Source organism: Anabrus simplex, chromosome 6 (genome assembly GCF_040414725.1).
Source record: "Anabrus simplex isolate iqAnaSimp1 chromosome 6, ASM4041472v1, whole genome shotgun sequence".
In the NCBI taxonomy this organism is placed as follows: Eukaryota; Metazoa; Arthropoda; class Insecta; order Orthoptera; family Tettigoniidae; genus Anabrus; species Anabrus simplex.
The window spans coordinates 40,371,133-40,397,529 of record NC_090270.1 but is presented as its reverse complement, the minus strand read 5'-3'; the positions used below and the strand labels follow the sequence as shown (position 1 = coordinate 40,397,529).

General features: G+C 38.1%; 1 protein-coding gene across 1 annotated transcript in view; it reads left to right on the top strand.

The window, feature by feature from the left end:
* The first annotated feature begins 680 nt into the window (after nucleotides 1–680).
* The window catches only part of Sgsh (N-sulfoglucosamine sulfohydrolase), a 77,863-nt gene continuing 52,146 nt past the window's right edge, over nucleotides 681–26,397 (top strand). Inside the window, exons 1-2 of the mRNA XM_067148992.2 lie at nucleotides 681–845; nucleotides 21,210–21,339. Of these exons, the coding sequence (XP_067005093.2) occupies nucleotides 749–845; nucleotides 21,210–21,339 (227 nt within the window). The 5' untranslated portion in view covers nucleotides 681–748. The remainder of the gene's footprint in view (nucleotides 846–21,209; nucleotides 21,340–26,397) is intronic.

The window sequence follows — 26,397 nt, the reverse complement described above, 5'->3', positions numbered from 1 at the left end:
ACCTGAAGAACGACCGCGCATTTTTCTCTACTTCGTAATTACTACAGCCAAACACAGCACATACCTTTCCGCTCATGTTGAGAGGAGATATCAAGGAATGACACACGCTACTATTCAATTATGTCAACTCACTGAAAACGCATAAATAACACCAAAAACTTCACACAAAAATACACGTGCTCTTGTGACAGAATCAGTACCGTTCAGGTCTATCCGCTAGAGTGAGCTCCAACAGCTGTCCCTCGATATCTCGCTCAGTGTCGCGTATTATTTCATATGTGAAAATCTGCAATTTGGTTTTTAATAGAACATAACATGAGCTGCTTTTTGATGTTCTTCATTGGGTGAGGTTATTGTCTCCACGAAACAATATGCCAAACGAATACCGCGTATCAGATTATTATATACATCGTAATAACAACTTGAAAGTAAAAGTATCAGAATTATGTTTTGAGAATGAAAATAGGAAAGATGCTATCATCCCGGGGGTTGGGGGACTGTAGTATAGTGGGTGGGGAAGAGGAAGGGAGCGCGACCTGAATGTGTCAATGTTGGAAGTATTCGGCGCTATCTGAACTCGGATTCAAGTAACTGCTAGTCCGCCATCTTGGTAGCCACCGGAATTTATTACTGAGTTTCATCTCTATCCTATTATATCCTCTTTGAGCAAGATCTTTCGTTATAGGTGTAGCACATCCTCTTTGTGCAGCACATGTCGCGAGTATTGAAGTGAAGCTAAGTGTCCATAATGGGAGTCCTGTTCACCATAGTAGTGGGCTGTATGATGTTTATTGCAGAATCTCACCAAACAAGCAAAAAGATACAGAATGCACTTCTCATTCTTGGTAAGATTGCAACTTTATGGTATTGTTTAATTTGGTCCATATAAGTGAAAGTAAAGGCAGTACCGTTTTAACGACTGGCTTGTATTGTGAGGGCAACGAACTCACGATCCAACTGATACGACGCATAGGTGACCGGTTGATGCACTCCAGTATTAAAAACCAAGAAAGAAACATCAGTACAGTCCTCATTCGTCTACTGACTTGGGACAACTGTCTTTGGTGAACGACGGATCTCATCACCGCTTTTGTCAATTTATCAGACCGAGTTCGCTACCTGTTCGAATCTGATAGCCTACCAAATGAAACACATAGGCCTATCCAAAGAAGCTACACCAGTAAACTCAATATTACTAATCGTCTGTATAGATTGAAACTCTAGCTGTAGTTCGGTGCGCTGGTCGGCGGTTCGTGTAAACTGGGCATCGTAAAATCCGTAAAATTATCCATGCGTACCTGCGTCTTTTGTGCTTCCTCCTTACCCCACCATAGGCGCGATCAGTGACGTTTATTCTGAACTGTTAATTGGGCTATACCGACTACTACTAAAGTTCATCATCATTATTATTATTATTATTATTATTATTATTATTATTATTATTATTATTATTATTATTATTATAAATTTGCTTTACGTCGTACCGACATAGAGAGGTCTTATGGCGACGATGTAGTGGGAGAGGGCTAGGAGTGGAAAGGAAGCGCGACCGTGGTCTTAATTAAGTTACAGCCCCAACATTTGCCGTCGACGGTGTGGTTCGAACCTACAATCTCCCGAACGCAAACTCATTGCTGCGCACCCTTAAGCGCACGGCCACCTCGCTCGGTGGCTTAAAATAGTTATACTGACGGGGGTTATTGAGATCAGAATGGAATTCTTTCTCCTTAAAGAGCGGTTGTCTCAAACAGTTTTGAATTCCCGAAAGAGTAGGCTACCGGTGCCTAACTTACTCGGAATTCTTTACAATTGAAGCAACTGATACTAGGCTAGTTAAAATTAGGTAGGAATCCATTTTCGACGTTTAAGTTAAGAATCACATTATAATAGTAGCGTCTATTTACACACATTTTCATATCTGCAACGAAATAACATAACGAGAAAATTTAAGTTGGAAAACAAGTTTGCATTTTTATACAGTTCTACTCGTTCGACGACTTCGTGTATCAGGTTTTTTTATTATTATATGGAATCCGAACGATAAAAACGTGACGAAATATGAGTATGACTCTCTGTCTTGAGATAGGTAATGTTGTGGCACCCAGAGATCCTAAATTACGAGAACTACTCGACGGTTCAGTTCAATAGAAGTACAACTCAAAAAATCGGCGGAGGCAGTATCATTCCGACATGTTAATTTTAAAGGCATGAAAAAGTTCAAAATAAAATATTTTTATAGCGTCATTCCTTTTAATAATTTCATCGTACATTAATATTTTCTTTATTCATGCATGTATTCATTTATTTACATATTTATACTTACGTTACGGTATTTTAACAAACATTTATTGAATAGGCTACAAGGTAATGGCGTGAAAAGTACGGTATGAGACATAAAGTTTAGCGATAACATGAATGTAATTTAGCAAATGTTATATCTGTAAGTTACTTCTTTTGATCGCTAAGCACTCCATTTTGGTCCTGCAGAGCTGTTTTCGGTCTAATTTTGTTCATTTATAGTCGTCTTATCAATGGTGAAGTAATCGGACGTTTTCGCTTGCTTTGCTTTGAAAATTTAATTATTTCTTTCAAAGAGACGTCCGTCGCTAACGGCTTCACCAGCTGAAATTATTTTGGTTGTAGGGTATTATTTAGGCTTCCAAACGACACTTTGTTTTTCGAAATCGGACTGATGCTTTCGAAGTTATAACGACTGTCGCCGAGCGCGGTAACGCTAAATGGTGTCTTATTTGGCGGCCATCTTGTTTGGATGGGTGACGTCACAGAATATGTACGACTATATTTGTGTCAAAGTGTAGTTTATGAATTTATTCTTCTTTGCAACGATCTGTCCGACTCCATGACTAAATGGTTAGCGTGCAAACTTTTGGTCCAAGGGGGCCCGGGTTTGAATCCCGGCCGGGTCGGGGATTTTAACTTTCATTGGTTAATTCCTTGGCTTGGGGCTGAATGTCTGTGCTGTCTTCATTTAGAATTCATCGTCGGTAGGCCCCGTCTGCACAGACGCGCAGGTCGTCTAAAAAGTGTCAACTCAAAAGACCTGCGCCAGGACTCTCGGGAGGCCACACGTCAATCTTCTTCCTTTGCAACGATATAATTGCAATGGCGTTATCATAATAGATAGATAGGGTCTACGGAGTCGAGGGAGCATTGCAAAATAGTGTCACGTTTTGTGATGGAGTAGGCCTACACGCCTAGGGCCGGCCCGAAATGAAATACATTTTCACGTCAGAAATTCGAACGAGGCCGTGTCGGGATCACGGCCGCTAGTGTGACATAGAATTAGTAGGCTATCACGTGATGGTTACTGTCGAAATAAAGTACCATGGGTTTGAAATAGTTCGACCACTGCGATAGTAGATATGCTCGGAACTGGCCTAACGACACTCGACCGCCGTAACTTTGAGATGCTCCAGATTAGCCTTTTGATGCTCGGTATGAGTGATTTTGGAATTCTGACAAGCTGCTGTATCATCTCGAATGCATATTCGATAACTTTGAAGGTATTTATTGTGCATATGTCGCGAAAGACAACATTTTCGCACTTCTTTGCACCACAGTTTTCTCAAAAGATTTGATTTATTTTCGCCGTATACTTGTAGAATTCGCAGAAATAAATTAAACGACACCTAACCGACGTGTTGTCACGCTGGAAACTATACCCGTAATATTTAAAGAAGCTTTCTGACAGATAGGACTGGAAGCAGGAGCATTCCATGTGCTATTGCATGGTGTTGCCACATTCCGTTTGTCTTCCCCTTGTTTCCGGCTCACTTGTTCGTTCAGGCCGCTCAGAAGCGAGAGGTTTGGGAACTCCAAGCAACTCGACCTGGCTAGCAGGCTTATCTCCATGACAACCCCAGTGGGCACACCTACGTTTCCATGGCAACCATACCGCCTACTCCCTTCTTCCCACCTAGGTAAGCAGTAAACAGACCTCCTTCTAAGAACTGTCAGAATGCATCTTTCAATATTACGACCATAGAGATGCACTAACTGTTAGCTGTCTGTCATGGCGATGTTAGTACCTGAAGATGGCGTCGCTATTGCATCACTTGCATCTGGCTGTAAAACAGGGCCACGTCCACATGGGAGTCACAGTTCGCACCCGCGACCCCACAGGCGTGGGAAAAGTGAATAAGATGAAGAAGTGTACAGCAGGGCCTGTAGCTTCACGAGTACTTTCTATAGTTGAAACAGAACACTTTATGTTACTATTTTATTATATATTCCACAGGAAGAAAGTGCGACTTCACTTATGTTTTCTGTGAAACAGTAATGGCTCATTCTCATTATAATGAAGAATTTGGGAGAATCATATTTTAATAATAATAATAATAATAACAACAATAATAAAAAACTCGTGTCCTCATCCCGAGCTTTTCTCAGGAACACCCCCAATGGAGGTGAGCTGCATATACCATTCCAACCACATACCAGCCCTCCTGCCATTCTTAAGTTTCTGGCAGTACTGGAAATCGAACCCGGGCCCCCGAGGATGGCAGTTAATAACACTAACCGTTACGCTAAGGAGGCGGACGTAACAATAATAATAAAATAAGTAATAAAAATAGTAACATTTTGCACACCACCAAGAACAACACCACGTCCCACTGAGAATAATCTTATTAATGTTACGCCCATTAACTACTATTATGAATATCAGTGGATACAGCGACGACCATTGCACTTACCAAACTTATTGTTCGATTGATTGATTGTTCACTGTAAGATTGGAGTTAATTTTCGTTTGAAATTTGTTTAACTGTTCATTATCAGAATCTGAAACTGCAGATAGCAAAGATTTTTTTAAAATGCGTGGTGATGATTAATGTTTAAAGAAGAAGTACAACTAGGCAACCATGCTCTATATAACACTAATCGTAGAGAAAAAATGCAAGGGATCTGACACTTCAAAAAATGCAAAAAGAAAAATATTATGTACTGTGTAGTATAAAATATGAAATGTCTACTGCTCAATTTGCATACTCTGCCATTCATTGAAAATCTTGAGCAAATTCAAGACAGTAGCTTATGTAACATTCTCCAGATCTCTCCAAACCAGTGCGGCTTTGCCAAGAGCTTAAGCACAATGTATGCGATCCATACAGCCCGCCTGTTCATAGAAAAGCATAGAGAGAAGACCAAGAGGTCAGTGGGTGCAGAGTAGGCTTTGGCCTACAAGTGGCCACGGCTTGTCTGTGGTCCAACCACTCTGCACGCCAACTAAGTAACCGAGCAGAGGATGCGTGGACACAGTTCTGCCTTGGCTGTTCGCCTCCGCATTCGGGAGAGGGAGAGGGCTGGTTTCCACCATCGGCTGTCCTGAGAATGAACATTAAAACAAGAATAATAGTTAACACCACCTTTCCAATACTTATCTTTCCTTATATTTAGGAAATAAACATTACAACAGGGGTTGTAAGATGGGACATGTTTCGCTTAACAGTCGTAAGCATCATCAGCCGAAAATAAATCTTAGCCTAAAGTTAGGTCAGGGCCCTGAACCTAGTGTCCTTAACATACATGGCACCCTAAGAATCAACATTTATATTTAGAAAATGAAAATAGGCTTAACTAGTGTGAAAAAACATAGAATGTTACAACATGGCTAAGAGAAAAAACACAACCGAGTTGAGACAGAGGATAAGAACATAAAGTATAATACAGAGCTGGTAGTGAAATAATTAAAATCATTAGGATATCATTGTTACCAATCAGTCAATCAGAATGTTCAAACATAAAAACAAGAGTGAAAATATATAAGAGTGTTCATCATGGCTGAGTTAGAAAAAACACGTAATCGTGTTGCCAGAGGTTAAAAACATAAGGTACAACACAGAGCTGGCAGTGTAATAATCAAACTCATGGCTGCCAGTCAGTTAATAAAAATGTTCATACATAACAAAACATGATGGTTATATTCTTTTAAGTAAAGAAATAATTAAATCCCACTCTTGTATAGATACGTGAGAATGGGCGAGAGAAATTATATATTGTAGCAGACATGGAGTAGTAACACTTCAAACAGGATTGATCACGCCTGAAGCCGCTTCATTTTTGCTGGGAGTTCAAGACCAAAACGCCTAGGCAAGCACACAGATACCACACATGCAGCAACGGGCATAAATTTAACAAACCCCCTTGAATGGCTAATGTCTCCGGTCAACGCTCATCCAACATAAGAGATTTCATTTCATGCACTTGGCATCTTATTTTTTTCAGTTTTGGTCTTGAACTCCCAGCAAAAATGAAGCGGCTTCAGGCGTGATCAATCCTGTTTGAAGTGTTACTACTCCATGTCTGCTACAATATATGATTTCTCTCGCCCGTTCTCACGTATCTATACAAGAGTGGGATTTAATTATTTCTTCACTTAAAAGAATATAACCATCATGTTTTGTTATGTATGAACATTCTTATTAACTGACTGGCAGCCATGAGTTTGATTATTACACTGCCAGCTCTGTGTTGTACCTTATGTTTTTAACCTCTGGCAACACGATTACGTGTTTTTTCTAACTCAGCCATGATGAACACTCTTATATATTTTCACTCTTGTTTTTATGTTTGAACATTCTGATTGACTGACTGGTAACAATGATATCCTAAAGATTTTAATTATTTCACTACCAGCTCTATATTGTACTTTCTGTTCTTATCCTCTGTCTCAACTCGGTTGTGTTTTTTCTCTTAACCATGTTGTAACATTCTATGTTTTTTCACACTAGTTAAGCCTATTTTCATTTTCTAAATATAAATGTTGATTCTTAGGGTGCCATGTATGTTAAGGACACTAGGTTCAGGGCCCTGACCTAACTTTAGGCTAAGATTTATTTTCGGCTGATGATGCTTACGACTGTTACGCAAAACATGTTCCATCTTACAACGCCTGTTGTAATGTTTATTTCCTGAATATAAGGAAAGATAAGTATTGGAAAGGTGGTGTTAACTATTATTCTTGTTTTAATGTTCATATCTGATGTCCAATATGGTCTACAATGAGATTTATTACTTGTAATGTCCTGAGAATGGTTTTCCATTCTCCTGCACTAAGGCGAATGCCAGGACGGTTCCTAGTATAAGCCATGGCCGACAACTCCCTCATCTTCTCCGAACATCTCCTTCACCGTATCACATCTCGCTGGCCTGAGAGACGGCATTAACATTTAGGAGGCCCACCGTCACCTCCAGGGACAGAATGAATATATTTTAGTAGTAGTAAGAGCAGCAACAGCAGCAGTAGTAGATGTAGTAGTAGATGAAGAAGGAGAAGAAGAAGACCAACACCTAGCAGCTGTGGCTTGAAGCAGAGCTCTGCGTTCGTGGGGTGGTGGGCTGGTCCCACCGACGGCTGTCATGAGAATGGTTTTCCATTCTCATGACTAAGGCAAATGCCGGGACAGTTCCTTTTATAGGCCACGCCTCTCACCTCTCATCCTCCTCTGCATCTCAAATCACCGCAACACAATTCCTGGCCCAAGAGAGGGCATCAACCTCTAGGAGGCCCGCCGTACGCTTTCAGGGTACGAAATGAAAGGTAGGTAGGTAGGTAGGTAGGAAGACCATACTTCTATATCTGGCCTGCCTAGAGTTGAAGAAAATTTTTGGTGCAGTAACTTATCACTTGAGCTTATCTAGAGAGTACTCAGCACCCATCGGGTCCCAGAAGTCTATATATGATAGGGCCAAATTCTGTATCAGGATGTCACAAGTGCGGTTCATTGCCCAGCAGGAATTTTGCCTCCATTTCCAATCAGTTTTTGGAGTCCATCAAAGATCTGTACTTCAATCTGGAACAATTATAATGATTGTTGTTCGAAATCCAAACAAATTTATAAAAGTAAGCAATTATCTTCCTTCCTCAAAGAGGCCCTAACAAAGGAACATTTTAGTTTTGATTTCTTCACTATTGATTCTACTGCTTTTTATTGAACACCAAAAGCATCATTTTTATCCTATTTTTAGATGCTAATCAGCAAGAATTTTGTAAGATGCTCTAAAGATGTCCGTGTGTTTAATTTTTAATTTAACTGTCTTTGTACTTTATTTATTTTGCTTTTCAAGGAACACTAAAAGGAATTAGTTGATTTTTATCCTTTTTATATGCAAACAGCAATATAAAACTTTTTTTTAATGACGTGCTGACTCTGCAGTGTAGGGGTAGCATGCCTGCCTCTTACCTAGAGGTCCTAGGTTTGATTCCCAGCCATGTCAAGGATTTTTACCTGGATCTGAGGGCTGTTTCGAGGTCCGCTTAGCCTACATGATTACAATTGAGGAGCTATCTGACGGTGAGATGGTGGCCCCAATCTAGAAAACCAAGAATAACGGCAATGAAGATTCATTGTGCTGACCACACGACACCTCGTAATCTGCAAACCTTCAGACTGAACAGTGGTTGCTTGTTAGGCCATGGTCCTTTGGGGCTTTGCGCAATGGGGTTGGAGTTTTTAAATGACGTATCTTCATGTTTTAGTTTTGATTTAAATGCCATTATACTCTTTTAATTAGTTGACGATGGTTCATACAAGGACTGAAACATGTCCTCATTTGAGATTATATTGACTATTTATTATAACTAAATAGTTGTGTACTATTGAGTCCGACACATTGGCTGAATGGTCAGAGTTGAGGGCTTCGGTTCAGAGGGTCCCGGGTTCGATTTCCGGCCGGTTTGGGGATTTAATCACATCTAATTAATTCTTCTGACTTGGGGACTGGGTGTTTGTTCTCGTCCCAACAATTTTCTCTTTATATTCAGACAAAACACCATGCTATCAACCACCACAGATACACGCAATAGTGATTACATCCTTCCATAAAGGGTTGGCATCAGGAAGGGCAACTGGCTGTAAAACAGGGCCAAATCCACATGTGCAATACAGTTCGTACCCGTGACCCCACATATTTTGGAAAAGCGGCAGAAGCAGGAGAAGAATAAAAAGAAGAAGAAGAAGTTGTATACTATTGAATAGGTGGATATATATTTAAATAAAATTTCCTTGTGGAAATTCTTTGATCTTACAGAAATTCATTTGTTGTAATCCCTCCCACCCACACAGACACCAATAGTCTCATCCAACTCATGTTATTAAACATTCTCTCCACACCCAGATCTGCCCCAACATAAACCAAGTCCCTTCAAGATCATAACTCCCCTATGCCCCCCTCTGCCAAGACCTCCCCCCCCCCCGCAGAATGAAGTACAAACCAAGAGCGTCTCAGTAATGTCAAGCGCAACCCCCCCACCAGTTCTCACTTCAAATAGCAGCATTCTCAACCTTCAATCAACCACTCCTCCTTCCATCCATCATCAGAAGCACTAGAAGCAATGATCACCAAGGCAGTACACTTCAATATGCTGTAACACCAAGCTGCTTTTTTCAAAATTACTTGTCTAAAGCGCCATTAACACTTCACACTCGCTAAATTTTTAAGCGATTACCAGTAATAAGCTAGCCTGTGTCACATTAATGAAGCAACACTGGGCAACATTGCCCATCCAGGTACCACCACCTATCCCGGACAAAATTATACAGGGTCAATCAATCAATCAATCAATCAATCAATCAATCAATCAATCAATCAATCAATCAATCAATCAATCAATCAATCAATCAATCAATCAATCAATCAATCAATCAATCAATCAATCAATCAATCAATCAATCAATCAATCAATCAATCAATCAATCAATCAATCAATCAATCAATCAATCAATCAATCAATCAATCAATCAATCAATCAATCAATCAATCAATCAATCAATCAATCAATCAATCAATCAATCAATCAATCAATCAATCAATCAATCAATCAATCAATCAATCAATCAATCAATCAATCAATCAATCAATCAATCAATCAATCAATCAATCAATCAATCAATCAATCAATCAATCAATCAATCAATCAATCAATCAATCAATCAATCAATCAATCAATCAATCAATCAATCAATCAATCAATCAATCAATCAATCAATCAATCAATCAATCAATCAATCAATCAATCAATCAATCAATCAATCAATCAATCAATCAATCAATCAATCAATCAATCAATCAATCAATCAATCAATCAATCAATCAATCAATCAATCAATCAATCAATCAATCAATCAATCAATCAATCAATCAATCAATCAATCAATCAATCAATCAATCAATCAATCAATCAATCAATCAATCAATCAATCAATCAATCAATCAATCAATCAATCAATCAATCAATCAATCAATCAATCAATCAATCAATCAATCAATCAATCAATCAATCAATCAATCAATCAATCAATCAATCAATCAATCAATCAATCAATCAATCAATCAATCAATCAATCAATCAATCAATCAATCAATCAATCAATCAATCAATCAATCAATCAATCAATCAATCAATCAATCAATCAATCAATCAATCAATCAATCAATCAATCAATCAATCAATCAATCAATCAATCAATCAATCAATCAATCAATCAATCAATCAATCAATCAATCAATCAATCAATCAATCAATCAATCAATCAATCAATCAATCAATCAATCAATCAATCAATCAATCAATCAATCAATCAATCAATCAATCAATCAATCAATCAATCAATCAATCAATCAATCAATCAATCAATCAATCAATCAATCAATCAATCAATCAATCAATCAATCAATCAATCAATCAATCAATCAATCAATCAATCAATCAATCAATCAATCAATCAATCAATCAATCAATCAATCAATCAATCAATCAATCAATCAATCAATCAATCAATCAATCAATCAATCAATCAATCAATCAATCAATCAATCAATCAATCAATCAATCAATCAATCAATCAATCAATCAATCAATCAATCAATCAATCAATCAATCAATCAATCAATCAATCAATCAATCAATCAATCAATCAATCAATCAATCAATCAATCAATCAATCAATCAATCAATCAATCAATCAATCAATCAATCAATCCTGATCTGCATTTAGGGCAGTCATCCAGGTGGCAGATTCCCTATCTGTTGTTTCCCTAGCCTTTTCTTAAATGATTTCAAAGAAACTGGAAATTTATTGAACATCTCCCTTGGTAAGTTATTCCAATCCCTGACTCTCCTTCCTACAAAAAAATATTTGCCCCGATTTGTCCTCTTGAATTCCAACTTTATCTTCATATTGTGATCTTTCTTACTTTTAAAGACACCACTCAAACTTATTCGTCTACTAATGTCATTCCACGCCATCTCTCCGCTGACAGCTCAGAACATACTACTTATGATAAAGATGTTGATTCCCATAGAACCCAAAATATTTGTTCTGAATGAGTAAATTTATATTACCAACTATATTGGTAAAACATAGCACTTAGTCGAGCAGCTGGTCTTCTTTCTCCCAAGTCTTCCCAGCCCAAACTTTGCAACATTTTTGTAATGCTGCTCTTTTGTCAGAAATCGTCCAGAACAAATCAAGCTGCTTTTATTTTTTTATTTTCTCCAGTTCTTGAATCAAGTAATCCTGGTGAGGATCCCATACACTGGAACCATATTTTAGTTGAGGTCTTACCAGAGACTTATATGCCCTGTCCTTTTCATCCTTACTAGAACCCCTAAACCCCCTCATAACCATGTGCAGAGATCTGTGCCCTTTATTTACAATCCCAATTAAGGGATTATCTCCATGAAGATCTTTCCTTATATTAACACGTAGATACTTACAATGATCCCCAAAAGGATCTTACACCCCATCAATGCAGTAATTAAAACCGAGAGGACTTTTCCTGTTTGTGAATACTGAACATTTATTTGTTGAACACAACAGGCTCATGCCCAAATACAAGTTCCCATAAATCCATACTAGCATAAGCAAGCTACATAGTGCCAAAATACAATAAAATATAATACATCTTATGGCCCCTGCTCCACCCTTAATGGTAATACCAGAGGCCATGACAATATGCACAAATTTAGTGCAAATAATAACAATAGTGAAATAAATGGACAAATAAACAGAAAAAGTGAACAAAAAAATAAATAAATAAATAAATAAATAAATAAATAATAATAATAATAATAATAATAATAATAATAATAATAATAATAATAATAATAATAATAATAATAATAATAATAATAATAATAATAATAATAATAATAATAATAATAATAATAATAATAATAATAATAATAATAATAATAATAATAATAATAATAATAATAATAATACAAAAGGAAACATGATTCTACTTGGACATGCCGTGAGGTCCATTGGATACCCCGGAAACGTGACCCCCAAAGTGAGGGTCACCACTCTAGTCATCCTCAGCCCCTGCATGCCACGTCCAACGTCTCCCCTGGATATTCATATTTTTTCAGAATATGCATTTTAAATAAAATAGAATCAAAAGACATAATAAAGTTGAAATAAAATAAATGGCGTTATGAATGACAAAGACCTTCTTGTCCCTCCTGACTAAACACGCAAACCCTTGCACATTCCATTGCTCCTACCAACCTTCTACTTGACCCACCCTGGCTTGCTGAGTCCATACTTATGTTACATCACCAGCCACGTACGTGTACCTCATTCTGCACTCGTTGCAAATTTATCCTTATATTACTTCTCTAATACGACTCATCATATTTCAATACCAAGCCATTCTCCACATTGAATTTTGCCATCACATCTACCATACTAAAATTTTCCAACCTTGTCTATTTAATAAATACTATCATTCTTTATATACCACCACATATTAAATTCACTATTTATATCAAACACAGTTAACATACAGATAACATAAAATTACCATCAACTTGCCAATCTCATAAAATTACCATCAAACTTCCCAATCACATATCGCCAACTCCATCTCTTATACATCATACTTTCCAATCTCATACCTCCCACTCACGTCTTATTCATAATCCCTCTTCTCTACACCATTTACTTTTCTTCTCAAATACCATTAACAATCACACTCTTCCCTCAACTCCTCATTCAAATCAAACCACTCACCAAATTAAATTATGTACTCTTATCCACCATCAACCTCACACTCACCATACTTTTCAAATACAATTAATCTACTTCCAGCTCACAAAAATGTTGCAAAGTTTGGGTTGGGAAGAATTGAGAGAAAGAAGAAGAGCTGCTTGACTAAGTGGTATGTTCCGAGCTGTCAGCGGAGAGATGGCGTGGAATGACATTAGTAGACGAATAAGTTTGAGTGGCGTTTATGAAAGTAGGAAAGATCACAATATGAAGATAAAGTTGGAATTCAAGAGGACAAACTGGGGCAAATATTCATTTATAGGAAGGGGACTTAGGGATTGGAATAACTTACCAAGGAAGACGTTCAATAAATTTCCAATTTCTTTGAAATCATTTAGGAAAAGGCTAGGAAAACAACAGATAGGGAATCTGCCACCTGGGCGACTGCCCTAAATGCAGATCAGTATTGATTGATTGATTATCTTATCCACCATCAACCTCACACTCACCATACTTTTCAAATACAATTAATCTACTTCTAACTCACTTACCTTCGACCCCAAACTCACCATACTTTTCGAATAATACTATCAATCAGACATAATATCCCATTCACAACGCTAGCTCCTTTATCAACCATACATAATACTTCATTACACTTGAAATACAGATCACCTACTTCATCTCTCTTACCTTCAACCCCAAAATCGCCACACTTTTACATTACTATCAGTCAGACATCCTACCTCATTACCATTCCTCAGTTGCCGAGATCCACTCACTTCTCTTGATCACCAACCACATCAAAACTAGTTCTCTTATGAAGTGTACATAATACTTCATTACACTTACTCTCTTATCAAGATCCATTCACCATCTTTCACTTCCTCTCTTATCATTCAGACATAATACCTCATTACAATTACTCTCCTGCCATAATAAAATACCTTATCACTTATCAGTACCAACACCATCTACTGTCTCTCTTTACTTAACTTCCTACTTCTCGTTATTACACCCTCATCTTTATTGCCTTTCTTACCCCACAGCTCTTTTAGACTCATACTTCTTCCTTTCCTCAAGGCCACTCCTCTGCTAGGTGACACTTGTACCTTTCTCTTCCCCAACATATCTCTTATATCTTTCATTGAGTCCTCAATAATTTTATTCTCACTTATTGCCTCTCTAAAACTATCCTTAAGACACTCCCTAAAAACCCTTGCCAAGGGTGTTGTCCCTATACTAGACTCACTCGACACACAACCTCCTGTAGCTTCATCTTGCAAACCAAGACCGTCTTCTCCGGAACTTCTTTCTGGAACCTGTCTTTCTTCCACTCACACTCCCACCCCTTCTCCCATTGCCTTGAGTTTAGACACAGATCACCTCCGTGTCCATTTTCCGTTGGTAACAACTAGTGTCTGTCCCTATATTTGCGCTCTCAACCCTTGCAGCCTTTCTCTCACTAGATATTTCCTTAGAATCTTGTACTTCTTGTATTCATCTCTTCCTATGTCCCTTTTAATCCACATTTTATTACTCTGTAGATACCCGGCATTCTTCACCACTATATCAGCCATCACCGTGGATATCAACGTCACCTTTATTGGTCTACTCCCCCTTCTTCTGCCTACTCTCCCAACATTGTCTATAACTACCTTGCTGAAGTTTATTTTCATTTTATGTTTCACAATGTCAACCAATTTATAAATGATCTCCACCTTTGATTCTGTCTTCTCTTTCTTCATACCATAAATAAATATGGATTTTTCTCTATGTTCTCAGCTAGCATCTGCAGTTTCCTGTTTTAAATTCCTCACCTCCTCTTCCAAGATTTTTATTCTCTCCCTCAAAGATACGATTTCCCTTTCACTGCTTTCCATATCTGCTCTTGTTTCCTTCACGATCTCCTGGAACCTTTGCCTCGTCTTCTCATGATCCTTAGCTTGCTCCTGCAACAACCTTTCAAACGGGCAGAACTCCTCTATTACTTCCTTAACTATTTTCCTTATAACTTCAACATCCTCCCAGCTCATTACCACTGTTCATAGGGCCAGGATTTACTTCTATTCCCCCAATCACCAACAACACTGTGACCACCACCAATAACAACTCCACCTGGGCTGATGACCTTCGATGTTAGGCCCCTTAAGACAACAAGCAAGCAACAACTCCACCTTCAGACCTATCTTCACTTTACCTTCATTCCTTCTGGCTGCTCTCTTCTTTATTCTTCCTTGCCATCTTCCTACACCGACCCTAAACTGCTCCACACCGATCATTTTCCTAGTCACACTCCGGTTGACCTTTCCGCTCCCCTCTCTACTTCTCTCTTCACGAGCGCTACACTCGCCACGGCACGACCGCTCGTGCTACTTGCTTCTGCTAGACTGACTTTTCCTATCATACCATTGCCTGCTGTCCATATCACAACATTATGGAGGTCATTTTGTAGTTGCTAACAAGTCAACACTGGTGATGTCTATGGATCATCGTCTCACTTTCTTATACAGTCTTACTTCATTTCTACACACTATAATTCAATCCTTTTCTCTTCTTTCTCTTTACTAAATTCAGAAGTGTACTCACAATAGCTAAATCAATAATCATTTGAAACTCCTTAACAAGACTGGCAGAGGAGCGCATATAGCACACCAGTACCAGGTACTTCCAGCACGGCCCCCTTCACGGGAGGGGGGGGGGTCAATACCCTGTAGTTGGGGGTAGTGGCCCCCTCCCCCCCTGAGGGTTAGTTCTTTTTTTGATGGATGTTGTAATCCTCCTATGCAGAATGGAATTTTTAATGGAAGCTAGGAATATGAGCTAGGAATAACCCTCACTGGCTTCATTTAGACAGAATGTTTATTGCAGCAAAGAAGCCAGAGGAAATATACACATGTAAATATAATACTCCACTCATGATATCAGGAACACTGATTATTACACAATCCTTATTTCGGTAGTGTTTGTTGGTGCATAGCTTACGGCAGAAGCCGTGCACTGCAAATCGCATGATGACGTGTCTCAGTTTATAGCTGACCTGTCTCGAGTCGTCTGTCAGTATGGCATCTGTTAAATAAAACTCGCTGCAAATGGCATTCATTTTCTCAAGTAATAATTGATAGGTTTTATCCTATCCTTTTATTTTTATTTTGAAAAATGCAACTTCAACCTCATATCTTCCATGGTAAAGTTTTCTTTAACCTGTATATATAAAATAAGATTTCGTCTGTACATTGCTCAGAATTTTAAAAGATTGGTATTTCTATATCGGTCATGTCCACAGCAACAAGGAAATTCACTTCTTAATTTTCCATCGTGCATTTTCTCACGATGCGCGTACATACAGAAAATGGCTGAAGAGTATTAAATAAGAATTGGTATGTGAAGTCAGGGAATGAGGCACTACAATCTAGGCTATAAATAATTTTATTCACACTGCATGAAATGGTAGTTTAGGTGAACGCCAAAAATTTAATTCTCAAATATCTATCTTATTAATGGTCGTATTGATATATATACTACATGACTATTTATAGAAGAATAGAAATACAAGTTGAAGCTGAGTTGGGAGGAGTCCAATTTGGCTTCAGAAGAAATGTAGGAACATGTGAAGCAATCCTGACTTTACATCTGATCTTAAAGGATCGAGTTAAGAAGGACAAGCCCACGTACATGGTGTTCATAGATCTAGAAAAGGCATTTGATAATGTTGATTGGACCAAGGTATTTGAGATTCTGAAGATGATTGGGATCAGATACTGAGAACAAAGAATTATCTATAATCTATATCGAAATCAGTCTGCAGTGATAAGAATCGAGGGCTTTGAAAAAGAAGCAGCAATCCAGAAAAGAGTGAGGCAAGGCTGCAGTTTGTCCTGCCTCCTTTTCAATGATTACATAGAACATGCACTAAAGGAAATAAAAAATTTGGAAAGGGAATCACAATCCAGGGAGAGGAAATCAAAACCTTGAGATTTGCCAATGATACTGTTATTTTAACTGAGACTGCAGAAGATCTCGAGAAGTTGCTGAATGGTATGGATGAAGTCTTGCATAAGGAGTATACAAGATGAAAATAAATAAGTCCAAAACAAAAGTAATGGAGTGCAGTCGAACAAAGGCAGGTGATGCAGGTAATATTAGATTATGAGATTAAGTCTTAAAGGAAGTAGATGAATATTGTTACTTGGGTAGTAAAATAACTAACAATGGCAGAAGTAAGGAGGACATAAAATGCACACTAGCACAAGCAAGGAAGAGCTTTCTTAATAAAAGAAATTTGCTCACTTCAAACATTGATATAGGAATTAGAAAGATGTTTCTGAAGACTTTTATCTGGAGCGTGGCATTGTATGGAAGTGAAACATGGACGATAACTAGCTCAGAAAGAAAGAGAATAGAAGCTTTTGAAATGTGGTGTTACAGAAGAATGCTGAAGGTGAGATGGATAGATCGAATCACAAATGAAGAGATACTGAATTGAATTGGTGAGAGGAGATCTATTTGGCTAAATTTGATGAGATGAAGAGATAGAATGATAGGACACATATTAAGACACCCGGGACTTGTTCAGTTGGTTTTTGAAGGAAGTGTAGGTGGTAAGAACGGTAGGGGTAGACCAAGGTATGAATGTGACAAGGAGATTAGAGCAGATGTAGGATACAATAGTTATGTAGAAATGAAAGGTTAACACAGGATAGGGTGGCATGGAGAGCTGCATCAAACAAGTCTATGTACTGATTACTCAAACAACAACTAAAGCTATATAGAATTAAATTTCCGATCATTTATATCTTATACATTTTTACCGTACTAGCTACAACAACAGAGATATTTAAACACAAGAAAATGGGTGAACACAATTTAATGAAAATCAGCACAACAGTCTAGGCTATAAATAATTTTATTCATACTGGATGAAATGGTAGTTTGGGGGAAGGTGCCTAAAATATTTTTTAATACCTATGTTATTGGCCCTATCGAAAAGTACTACCTAACTAAAGTTATAGAGGATACATGTCATGATAAAAGAACTGATGAATTTAGACTTTTATTGCTTAGTCCATATCCATGCCGAGCATTGTTAAACATGGAAATATTGTTCAATCGTGTTATCTGGCGATGGTTTTTGTCATGATTGACTTAAGGCATAAAACTGTGTGGTCATCGGTCATATCGAATAGGAAAATTGTGAAGATGGTTATTAAAAATGAGAATTTATTTATTTATTTATTTATTTATTCAGGATCAGCAACAGCATAACGCCGAATTACAACGATCTGAGCTATGTACAACAGATATGAATCTAAAATGAAAGATATATAAATACTTACAATGGACACGAATATACACAATAAAAACTGTACAATCATATATAATACATATTTACATAAACAACGTTATTAACAAAGAAAAATACATTTACAGTAAATACAGGAGCAGAACGGGAAAGAACAAGAAGAAAAATTAAGTTATATGATAAATATCATGACAGAAGGAAGGAAACGTTACGAAGAGATCTAGGTTGTTGTTGATAGATAATGTATTAAACATTGCTGGAATACGTACCGAAAGGGACCTTTGGGTGAGAGAAAGCCGGGAGTAAGGAGTATGGAATAGGGTCTTCATTCTGGTATTACGGGATGGGACGTGGAGGGGAAATAAGGAAGCTAAATCTGGAGACCTAAACAGACCATTAACTGCTTTGTATAGCAGCTTTAGGTCGGCTACTTTCCTCCGAGCAGAAAGAGTCTTGAGGTTCAGTTTCCCAAGCACTTGGATAGTGCTTAGATTGCGACATGCAGGGACCCTGGCTCTGACGATAGCACAGAAAAAAGATTGTACACGGTCAAGGTGGCAGAGGTTTGAAGAAGCAGAAATGGACCAGACTGGAGAGGCGTATTCAACAATAGGTAAGATACAGGAAACGTAGAATGCTCGGAGGGCATTCACATCTGTGATGTCAGAAAACCTGTACAGTAAACCAAGGAGTGACATAGCACGTGAGGTAACCCTGTTTATGTGCGAGACAAACAACAATTTACTGTCAAAATGCACTCCTAAGTCTTTTTGATTGTCAACAAGAGCAATCGGTTGGTTCAGTAGGTGATATTGTTGTAGAACGGGGGATTTACGAAGTGTGAACGAAATGGTGGAACACTTGGAGGGATGAGGTTTAAGACGCCATGTAGTACACCAACCTGATAGTGAATCAAGTGCATTTTGCAATTGGATCGTATCTGTAGGAGAATCGATCTGCTTGAAGATTTTACAATCATCAGCAAGTAGCAGTATTTCACATGAAAGGTGGGAAACAGTATCGATAAGGTCATCAATAAACAGGGCAAAAAGAAGTGGACCAAGGACACTACCCTGCGGGACACCAGAGAGGGTGGTGGTGAGAGAAGAACTGCATCCATCAAGAACAACGCGCTGTAGTCTTTCGCTCAGAAAGCTATTAATTAGAGCTAGGAGTCTCCCATGCACGTTAAACCATTCAGAAAGTTTGTGCACAAGAAGGGTGTGATCCACGGTATCAAAGGCCTTCGCGATGTCGATATAGCATACATCAAGTTGAGAGCCCGCGTGGATGGCAGACGTGGCATGATGGAGGAGGATAGCCAAGTTAGTTACGCAGGAGCTTCCAGGAAGGAAACCATGCTGCTGAGGGGATATATAGAAAAAATTGTAAAGGAACAATCACTTGAAGTATAAGAGAAGAGGGAAAAATGAGAAAAAATTGTAAAGGAACGATCGCTTGAAGTATAAGACAAGAGGGGAAAAATGAGAAAAAATTGTAAAGGAACGATCGCTTGAAGTATAAGAGAAGAGGGAAAAATGAGAAAAAATTGTAAAGGAACGATCGCTTGAAGTATAAGAGAAGAGGGAAAAATGAGAAAAAATTGTAAAGGAACAATCGCTTGAAGTATAAGAGAAGAGGGAAAAATGAGAAAAATTGTAAAGGAACGATCACTTGAAGTATAAGAGAAGAGGGAAAAGAAAAAAATTGTAAAGGAATGATCGCTTGAAGTATAAAAGAAGAGGGAAAAATGAGAAAAAGTTGTAAAGGAACGATCGCTTGAAGTATAAGAGAAGAGGGGAAAAATGAGAAAAAATTGTAAAGGAACAATCGCTTGAAGTATAAGAGAAGAGGGAAAAATGAGAAAAAATTGTAAAGGAACGATCGCTTGAAGTATAAGAGAAGAGGAAAAAATGAGAAAAAAATTGTAAAGGAACGATCGCTTGAAGTATAAGAGAAGAGGGAAAAATGAGAAAAAATTGTAAAGGAATGATCACTTGAAGTATAAGAGAAGAGGAAAAAATGAGAAAAAATTGTAAAGGAACGATCGCTTGAAGTATAAGAGAAGAGGGGAAAATGAGAAAAAATTGTAAAGGAATGATCACTTGAAGTATAAGAGAAGAGGGAAAAATGAGAAAAAATTGTAAAGGAACAATCGCTTGAAGTATAAGAGAAGAGGGAGTCATGAAAGTAGGAAAGACTTCCTTTACATTAGATGCCCTAATATTACAGAGTCAGAAGAAAACTCTATGTGAATGCCTAGAATATCGAAAGCTTATAAAAGTGATCAACAATAACATTGCACTGACCATTGTTTGTTGTGATGTGATTTGTTTCTGCTGCTAGGCCTACCACTCATCTTCGGTAGATGGGATTACTGCTGCCTGAGCAAAACAGCTTGCCTGAATATTGAGGGAAGGTAGCTGGGGAGTAAGATACCTTTGCACTTGCTATATTATTGTCTTGTCAACAACAGGTACTACAGCTGGTCATAAAGTAAGTCAGTCTTGATGTTGCTGTTATTCCTGCTCCCAACACTCTTTTCATAAAGCGGGCCTTAATTTAGTCTAGTGTTAATAGGTCTCTAAATGTAAAAGTGCTCCACATTATGCTAAGTCCATAGGTAACTATTGGCGTTATTATGGTTTGGAAAAGAGTCATTCCAGTTTTTGTTGAAAGTTATTGAAGATTCTTGATACTGTATGTTGATTCTATTGCAGCAGCTGCTCTCACTGGCTTCATTTGAGGCACTGTTCAGATTGAGCCTCCCCCCTTCACATCCACACTAGGCAGAAGTAGGGATGGTACCTTGTTTCACAGGGGCATGGTGTGCACATTGCCGCTGAAAGGCATAATAGTCAATAATGAAGATGTATGTTAACTTTTTGCAGCTGACGATGGAGGTTTTGAAATGGGAGCATACAGAAATAAAATCTGCCAAACTCCGAACTTAGATGCCCTGGCTAAGAAGAGCTTGCTGTTCAATAATGCTTATACATCAGTAAGCAGCTGTTCTCCAAGGTAGGAATTTGATTCATTACTTTTCTTTCTCCATATTCAGATTTCAATTTCTCTAAATGTAATATTATAAACATAATGTTACATTGCACATATAAGAAATAAATTGACAAGAGGATCCACCTCTTCAATACAATAAATGATATTACAGTCTTCTCCCCAGAAATGTTCGTCAGCCGAGTGGCAAGAATGAGTAGCCAGGCAGGAAAAACTGCGTAAAATATGAATATGATAAAATTTCAATTTATTCCCCTCAGGGCATTAATAATAATAATAATAATAATAATAATAATAATAATAATAATAATAATAATAATAATAATAATAATAATAATAATCCTATGGCATCATCTACCATGTGCAAACATTCTAATTTGATGCCATCTGGCTGCTTGCTCGTCAATTTCAACGTTCCATTTTACTCTGGGCCTACTAGAGTAAGCCGAATCTCTCTTGGGCGTCTATGACTGAGTTTTAATGAACTTTGTCAGGTAAACACCAAATGTATCACCAGAGATTTTTCACATGCTGTTGCCGTACGACATGGAATGTTGACTGGAATTTGTACCCCCTCAAAAATTTGACTACCCGTGCTGGTTTGAACCCGCTATCTTGGAAATTGGAGGCCGACACTCTACCAATGATCCATAGAGGGCATTCACAATGATACCAGACAGCTAAATATTTCTTGCAAAATTGGCCTATTTTAGTGTTATCATCACGAACAAGGCATAACGGAGTGTTTTTAACTTCTAGTATTCTGCTGCGCATTCATAATCATTAAACACTGAGGCTTACCACTCAGTTATTTTGGAGTGCCATGCTGGTTTGTGACATTATATGGAATCGAGTGCTCGGATGCGATTCCAGACTCTGCTCGTGCACAAAACTACGTGCGAGTCAAGCTAAACATTTAAACTCCGATGTTATTGATGCAGTTATGCTGACAGTAATGAAGTTTTATCATTTAAATAATCAATTTTACAGTATTTATATTTTAATTTGGAGCACACAATGACTCAAATATGTATTAATGTTATGTAACTAAAACATATATCTAGATTATGTTAGCCAAGCGGTCTGTAAAAACAGTAGGGCCCAATAAAAAGGTCCTAGGGAGAACACTGTATTACATCAGTCTTGGGACTAGTTTCAGCCACTTAGTGGCCATCTTCACCCAAATAAAAATTAAACAGATTATGTGATAACTAAAACATATGTATATCAGACAAAGACACTGTTGCAGGAATAATTAAGACATTAAAATATGTATAATAACAAAAATTATAGTTTTGATCTTCTTGTCATAATATGATGTTTTTAGGTTGACTTAGGACCTCAGGCAAAATCTGGAAATGATAGCCAGAATTAGGAATGAATAAATACCGTATACAGAAAAGAAATTAAAAAGGAGAAAAATTATTTATGAGACTCGCCTCTAATGTCTGATGTAGAACCAGCACTGATTTGCTGTAGGAAGCAGGCAGGCCATTTAAACAAAGGAGTGGATAGGGAACAAGCACTGGCTTGCTGTAGGAAGCAGGCAATGAAAAAACGAAGGAGTAGATAGGGAGAGGAGGGGAGGGGGAAAAGAAGGGTGGGGAGGGGAAAGGGGGAGGGAGGGGAGAAGGAGAGAAGGGGTGTCTAAGGTGGGGCTGAAGGATGAGGAAAGAGGCTGCTGCTGAGAGGGGAATTTAAAGAGATTATAAAAGAAAGAATTCTTTTTATCTGAGACATGATTACTACGGAATTAAAAGGTCAAATAAAAAGTTTGATTTCTCTGAAATTTCATTTAGATTGAAGATATATTTAGGAAGGGGAGCATGATAGCCAAGTGGCATCATCATTGGCTCCTCATCAAGATAGCTACAGTTTGAATCGCAGCCAGGGCATGCAGAAGTTTTGAATGAAAAGTCATATCCTTATTGTTCAGATTCCATGTAAATCTGGAAATGCCATGGTTATGATCATGATGTCAATACCTAATCACTCGATAGATACAGTATTATAACTGAGCAAGTTGGCTGTGTGGTTTGTGCCATGTAGCTGTCAGCTTTCAGTCAGGAGATGGTGTGTATGAACCTCACTGTCGACAGCCCTGAAGATAGTTTTCCATTTCCATACCAGGCAAATACTGGCACTATTTCTTAATTAAAAGGTTTGCCAGTGCTGTCCTTTCCAATCAGAGTGTTGCACAGAAGCTTTGAACAACAAATTTTTCTTTGAATGTTTTGAACCTCAAGAACCTTCAGTGGTTGAGCAACGAATGTTTTTGCATTAAAATGTTTTTCTTTTTGGCTTTATATAGTTGTTGTGTTTCATTATATGGCTAAAATGTATCAAACTCTAATGACACTTTTGGTGTCCTGTAAGAACTTTGATATATTATGCCAACGACTTCAGTCGAGGTGCAAATTTTTAAAAAACAATATTAATTTGGGGTCCAAATTATATGCAAAATAATTTTAAAAGATGCAATTTACTATTTTGCATAACACCAGTAAAGCTGGCTCCGCTATGTAGGGATAGCATGCCTGCTTCTTACCTGGAGGCCCCTGGTTCGATTCCTGGCCAGGCCAGGGATTTTTACCTGGACCTGAGGGCTGGTTCGAAGTTCACTCAGCCTATGTGATTAGAATTGAGGAGCTATCTGACGGTGAGATAGCGGCCCCGATCTAGAAAGCCAAGAATAGCGGCCGAGAGGATCCATTGCGCTGACCACATGACACCTCTTAATCTGCAGGCCTTCGGGCTGAGCAGCAGTCCCTTGGTAGGCCAAGGTCCTTCAAGGACTGTAGTGCCATGGGGTTTGGTTTGGTTTTATAATACCGGTAAACAAAATAACAGAAAATGATATATGGCATCCGTGGGCAGTCACTAAGCATAGCCAGGTTGAGTTGTGTAGCTCAGAGAGTTGAGGCACTGGCCTTCTGACCCCAACTTGGCAGGTTCAACTCAGTCCAGTGGTCAAATACGTCAGCCTCATGCCGGTAGATTTACTGGAAAGAACTCCTGTGGGACAAAATTCTCGCACCTCAGCATCTCCAGAAACTGTCAGAAGTAGTTAGCGGGATGAAAAACAATAACATTATTATTATTATTATTATTATTTAGGAAGGCTCGGCTTGTGCCGGTAACATAATGGGCTGACTCGGCCAAAGCAAGGAGTCACCCTCTTGATTATGAAACTACAGGTACATATATGTACAAATATTTACAACAGAAATAATTACAGCATATACATTTATACAATAAATACAAACAACTTCAGACTTCCTATGTCCCCGTTTTGGGAATCTGTTCTTCAGTATTACTGGAACTGCGGCCTGGAACTTGTGGCGTTATTAAAATAGAAACTCTTATTGAATCATATACCTTAGACAATCTACGGTTATTGGACATTTATTTAAATTGTGTCTATTTTTGACACTTGTAATTCTTATTCTCTGCTAATGACCTTGGGTTCCCAGCCTAGTAACTGTGTTGAACTATTATATTACCACGTTCATATGAGGCTGGAGTTCGACTATATTTGAAGTATAAATTAAGAAAGACTTCGTATTTCGTGAACTTGGATTATATCTGCCCTAGCACCTTGGACGTTTGGCTACTAAGTACCTGCTCTGCCTATACGAGGAGAGATGATCTTTCCGTTGTATGGTTACTCTACGTGTGTAGTTTCTAAACGTGTAATTGCACTGTAGGCCAGCTACGGGGACTGCTACGCTATCTATCAGATTGAATGTAGCACTGAAGAGTGTGATGTGACTGTTGCTCGCCAGGGCGCGTATCTAGTCTTCCATGTGTCGCGCCTAGCGGCGAACTCGGAAGCGCGGCATTTTGCGCAGGAAGTCTTGGAGGCTGGTTGTAGCAATGATGGCTGCGGAGACTGTTACCAGAACGATGTGTACTCCAACTGGTGTTGGATGATAAACAAAAAACCACATCGAGTGATGGGAGTTTAAGTATTTTGTTTTGGTGTATAATATGTGTGTTAATTTGTAAATATGTAATTATATAGGTAGTTTATTTATACTTGTGGAGTGATTATGTTAGGTCGAACTACGAGGTGAGTTATCTTGGCATAAGGCTTGCTTGTACGTATTTTAACGTATCATTGCTATTAATATTATTTTACTGTGTGTGTGTGTTCTATTCGAATTGGTGTGAAATATGAACACTGTGGACATCTAAGTTTTGTGATGCCGTGTTCTGCTCCAAGTGTACGTGCGGTATATAACGGTAGGCCATCCTTGTGCTAAGATAATAAAATTTTTATCGTGTCCTTGTTTTAAATTTGTCATTCTCTTCGCTCGGGCTTTACCTTTCGGTGTTTTTGCTTGTGATTTTCCTTGTAATGCCCGTATGCGTGTGCCGCTTTTCTTTATTCTGTGGCATTTTATCGTTTTCTTACGTGTTGTATTTTTGGCGTACATTCGTGTTTCTGCTTGTCTCCTTGTGCGAATTGTGTTGCTTGTCGCATGTTTTGGCTATCCTGTGCCCGTATTTTGACCTAACACTGCACCTACATTTCTCTCTATAATTTTCTTTAATCTTTTTTTTTACATTATTATTATTATTATTATTAGTCACCTTGGTAAATTGAATTATGCTTAATTTTCTTGGTGAATACTTGAGTTGAGTCTGGTTTAGTTATATTCTTTCCCTTTGAGGGCTTTAAATTAAATATCACTCCATTGTTGGTGTAATATCGTACAAAAGTTATCAGTTTCAACAATACAAGTAACGTTTAGTAGGTCGAGGGCTGGACACCCCTGGAGAATAGGATGGTTTCTTATCTTATCTTTTCGTGTGGGTATTGTTGTTATTATCTCCTCGTGCCTGACAGTTATGTAACATTATTGGTGTGAAGGGTGTGTGCATTGTGTCTGCCGCGATGACTGTATCGTGTGTTATACTCCATAAAATTATTCGTTGTATTGATTTTTTTTTCTTCTGAATCTGTTGGTTCTATATTGTGTTCTGGGTTATGCTAAGTGATCTGTTCGTGCTTTTCCTGATGTTACTGTGGCTCATGTTTACGTTTGTTTACCAAGGTTT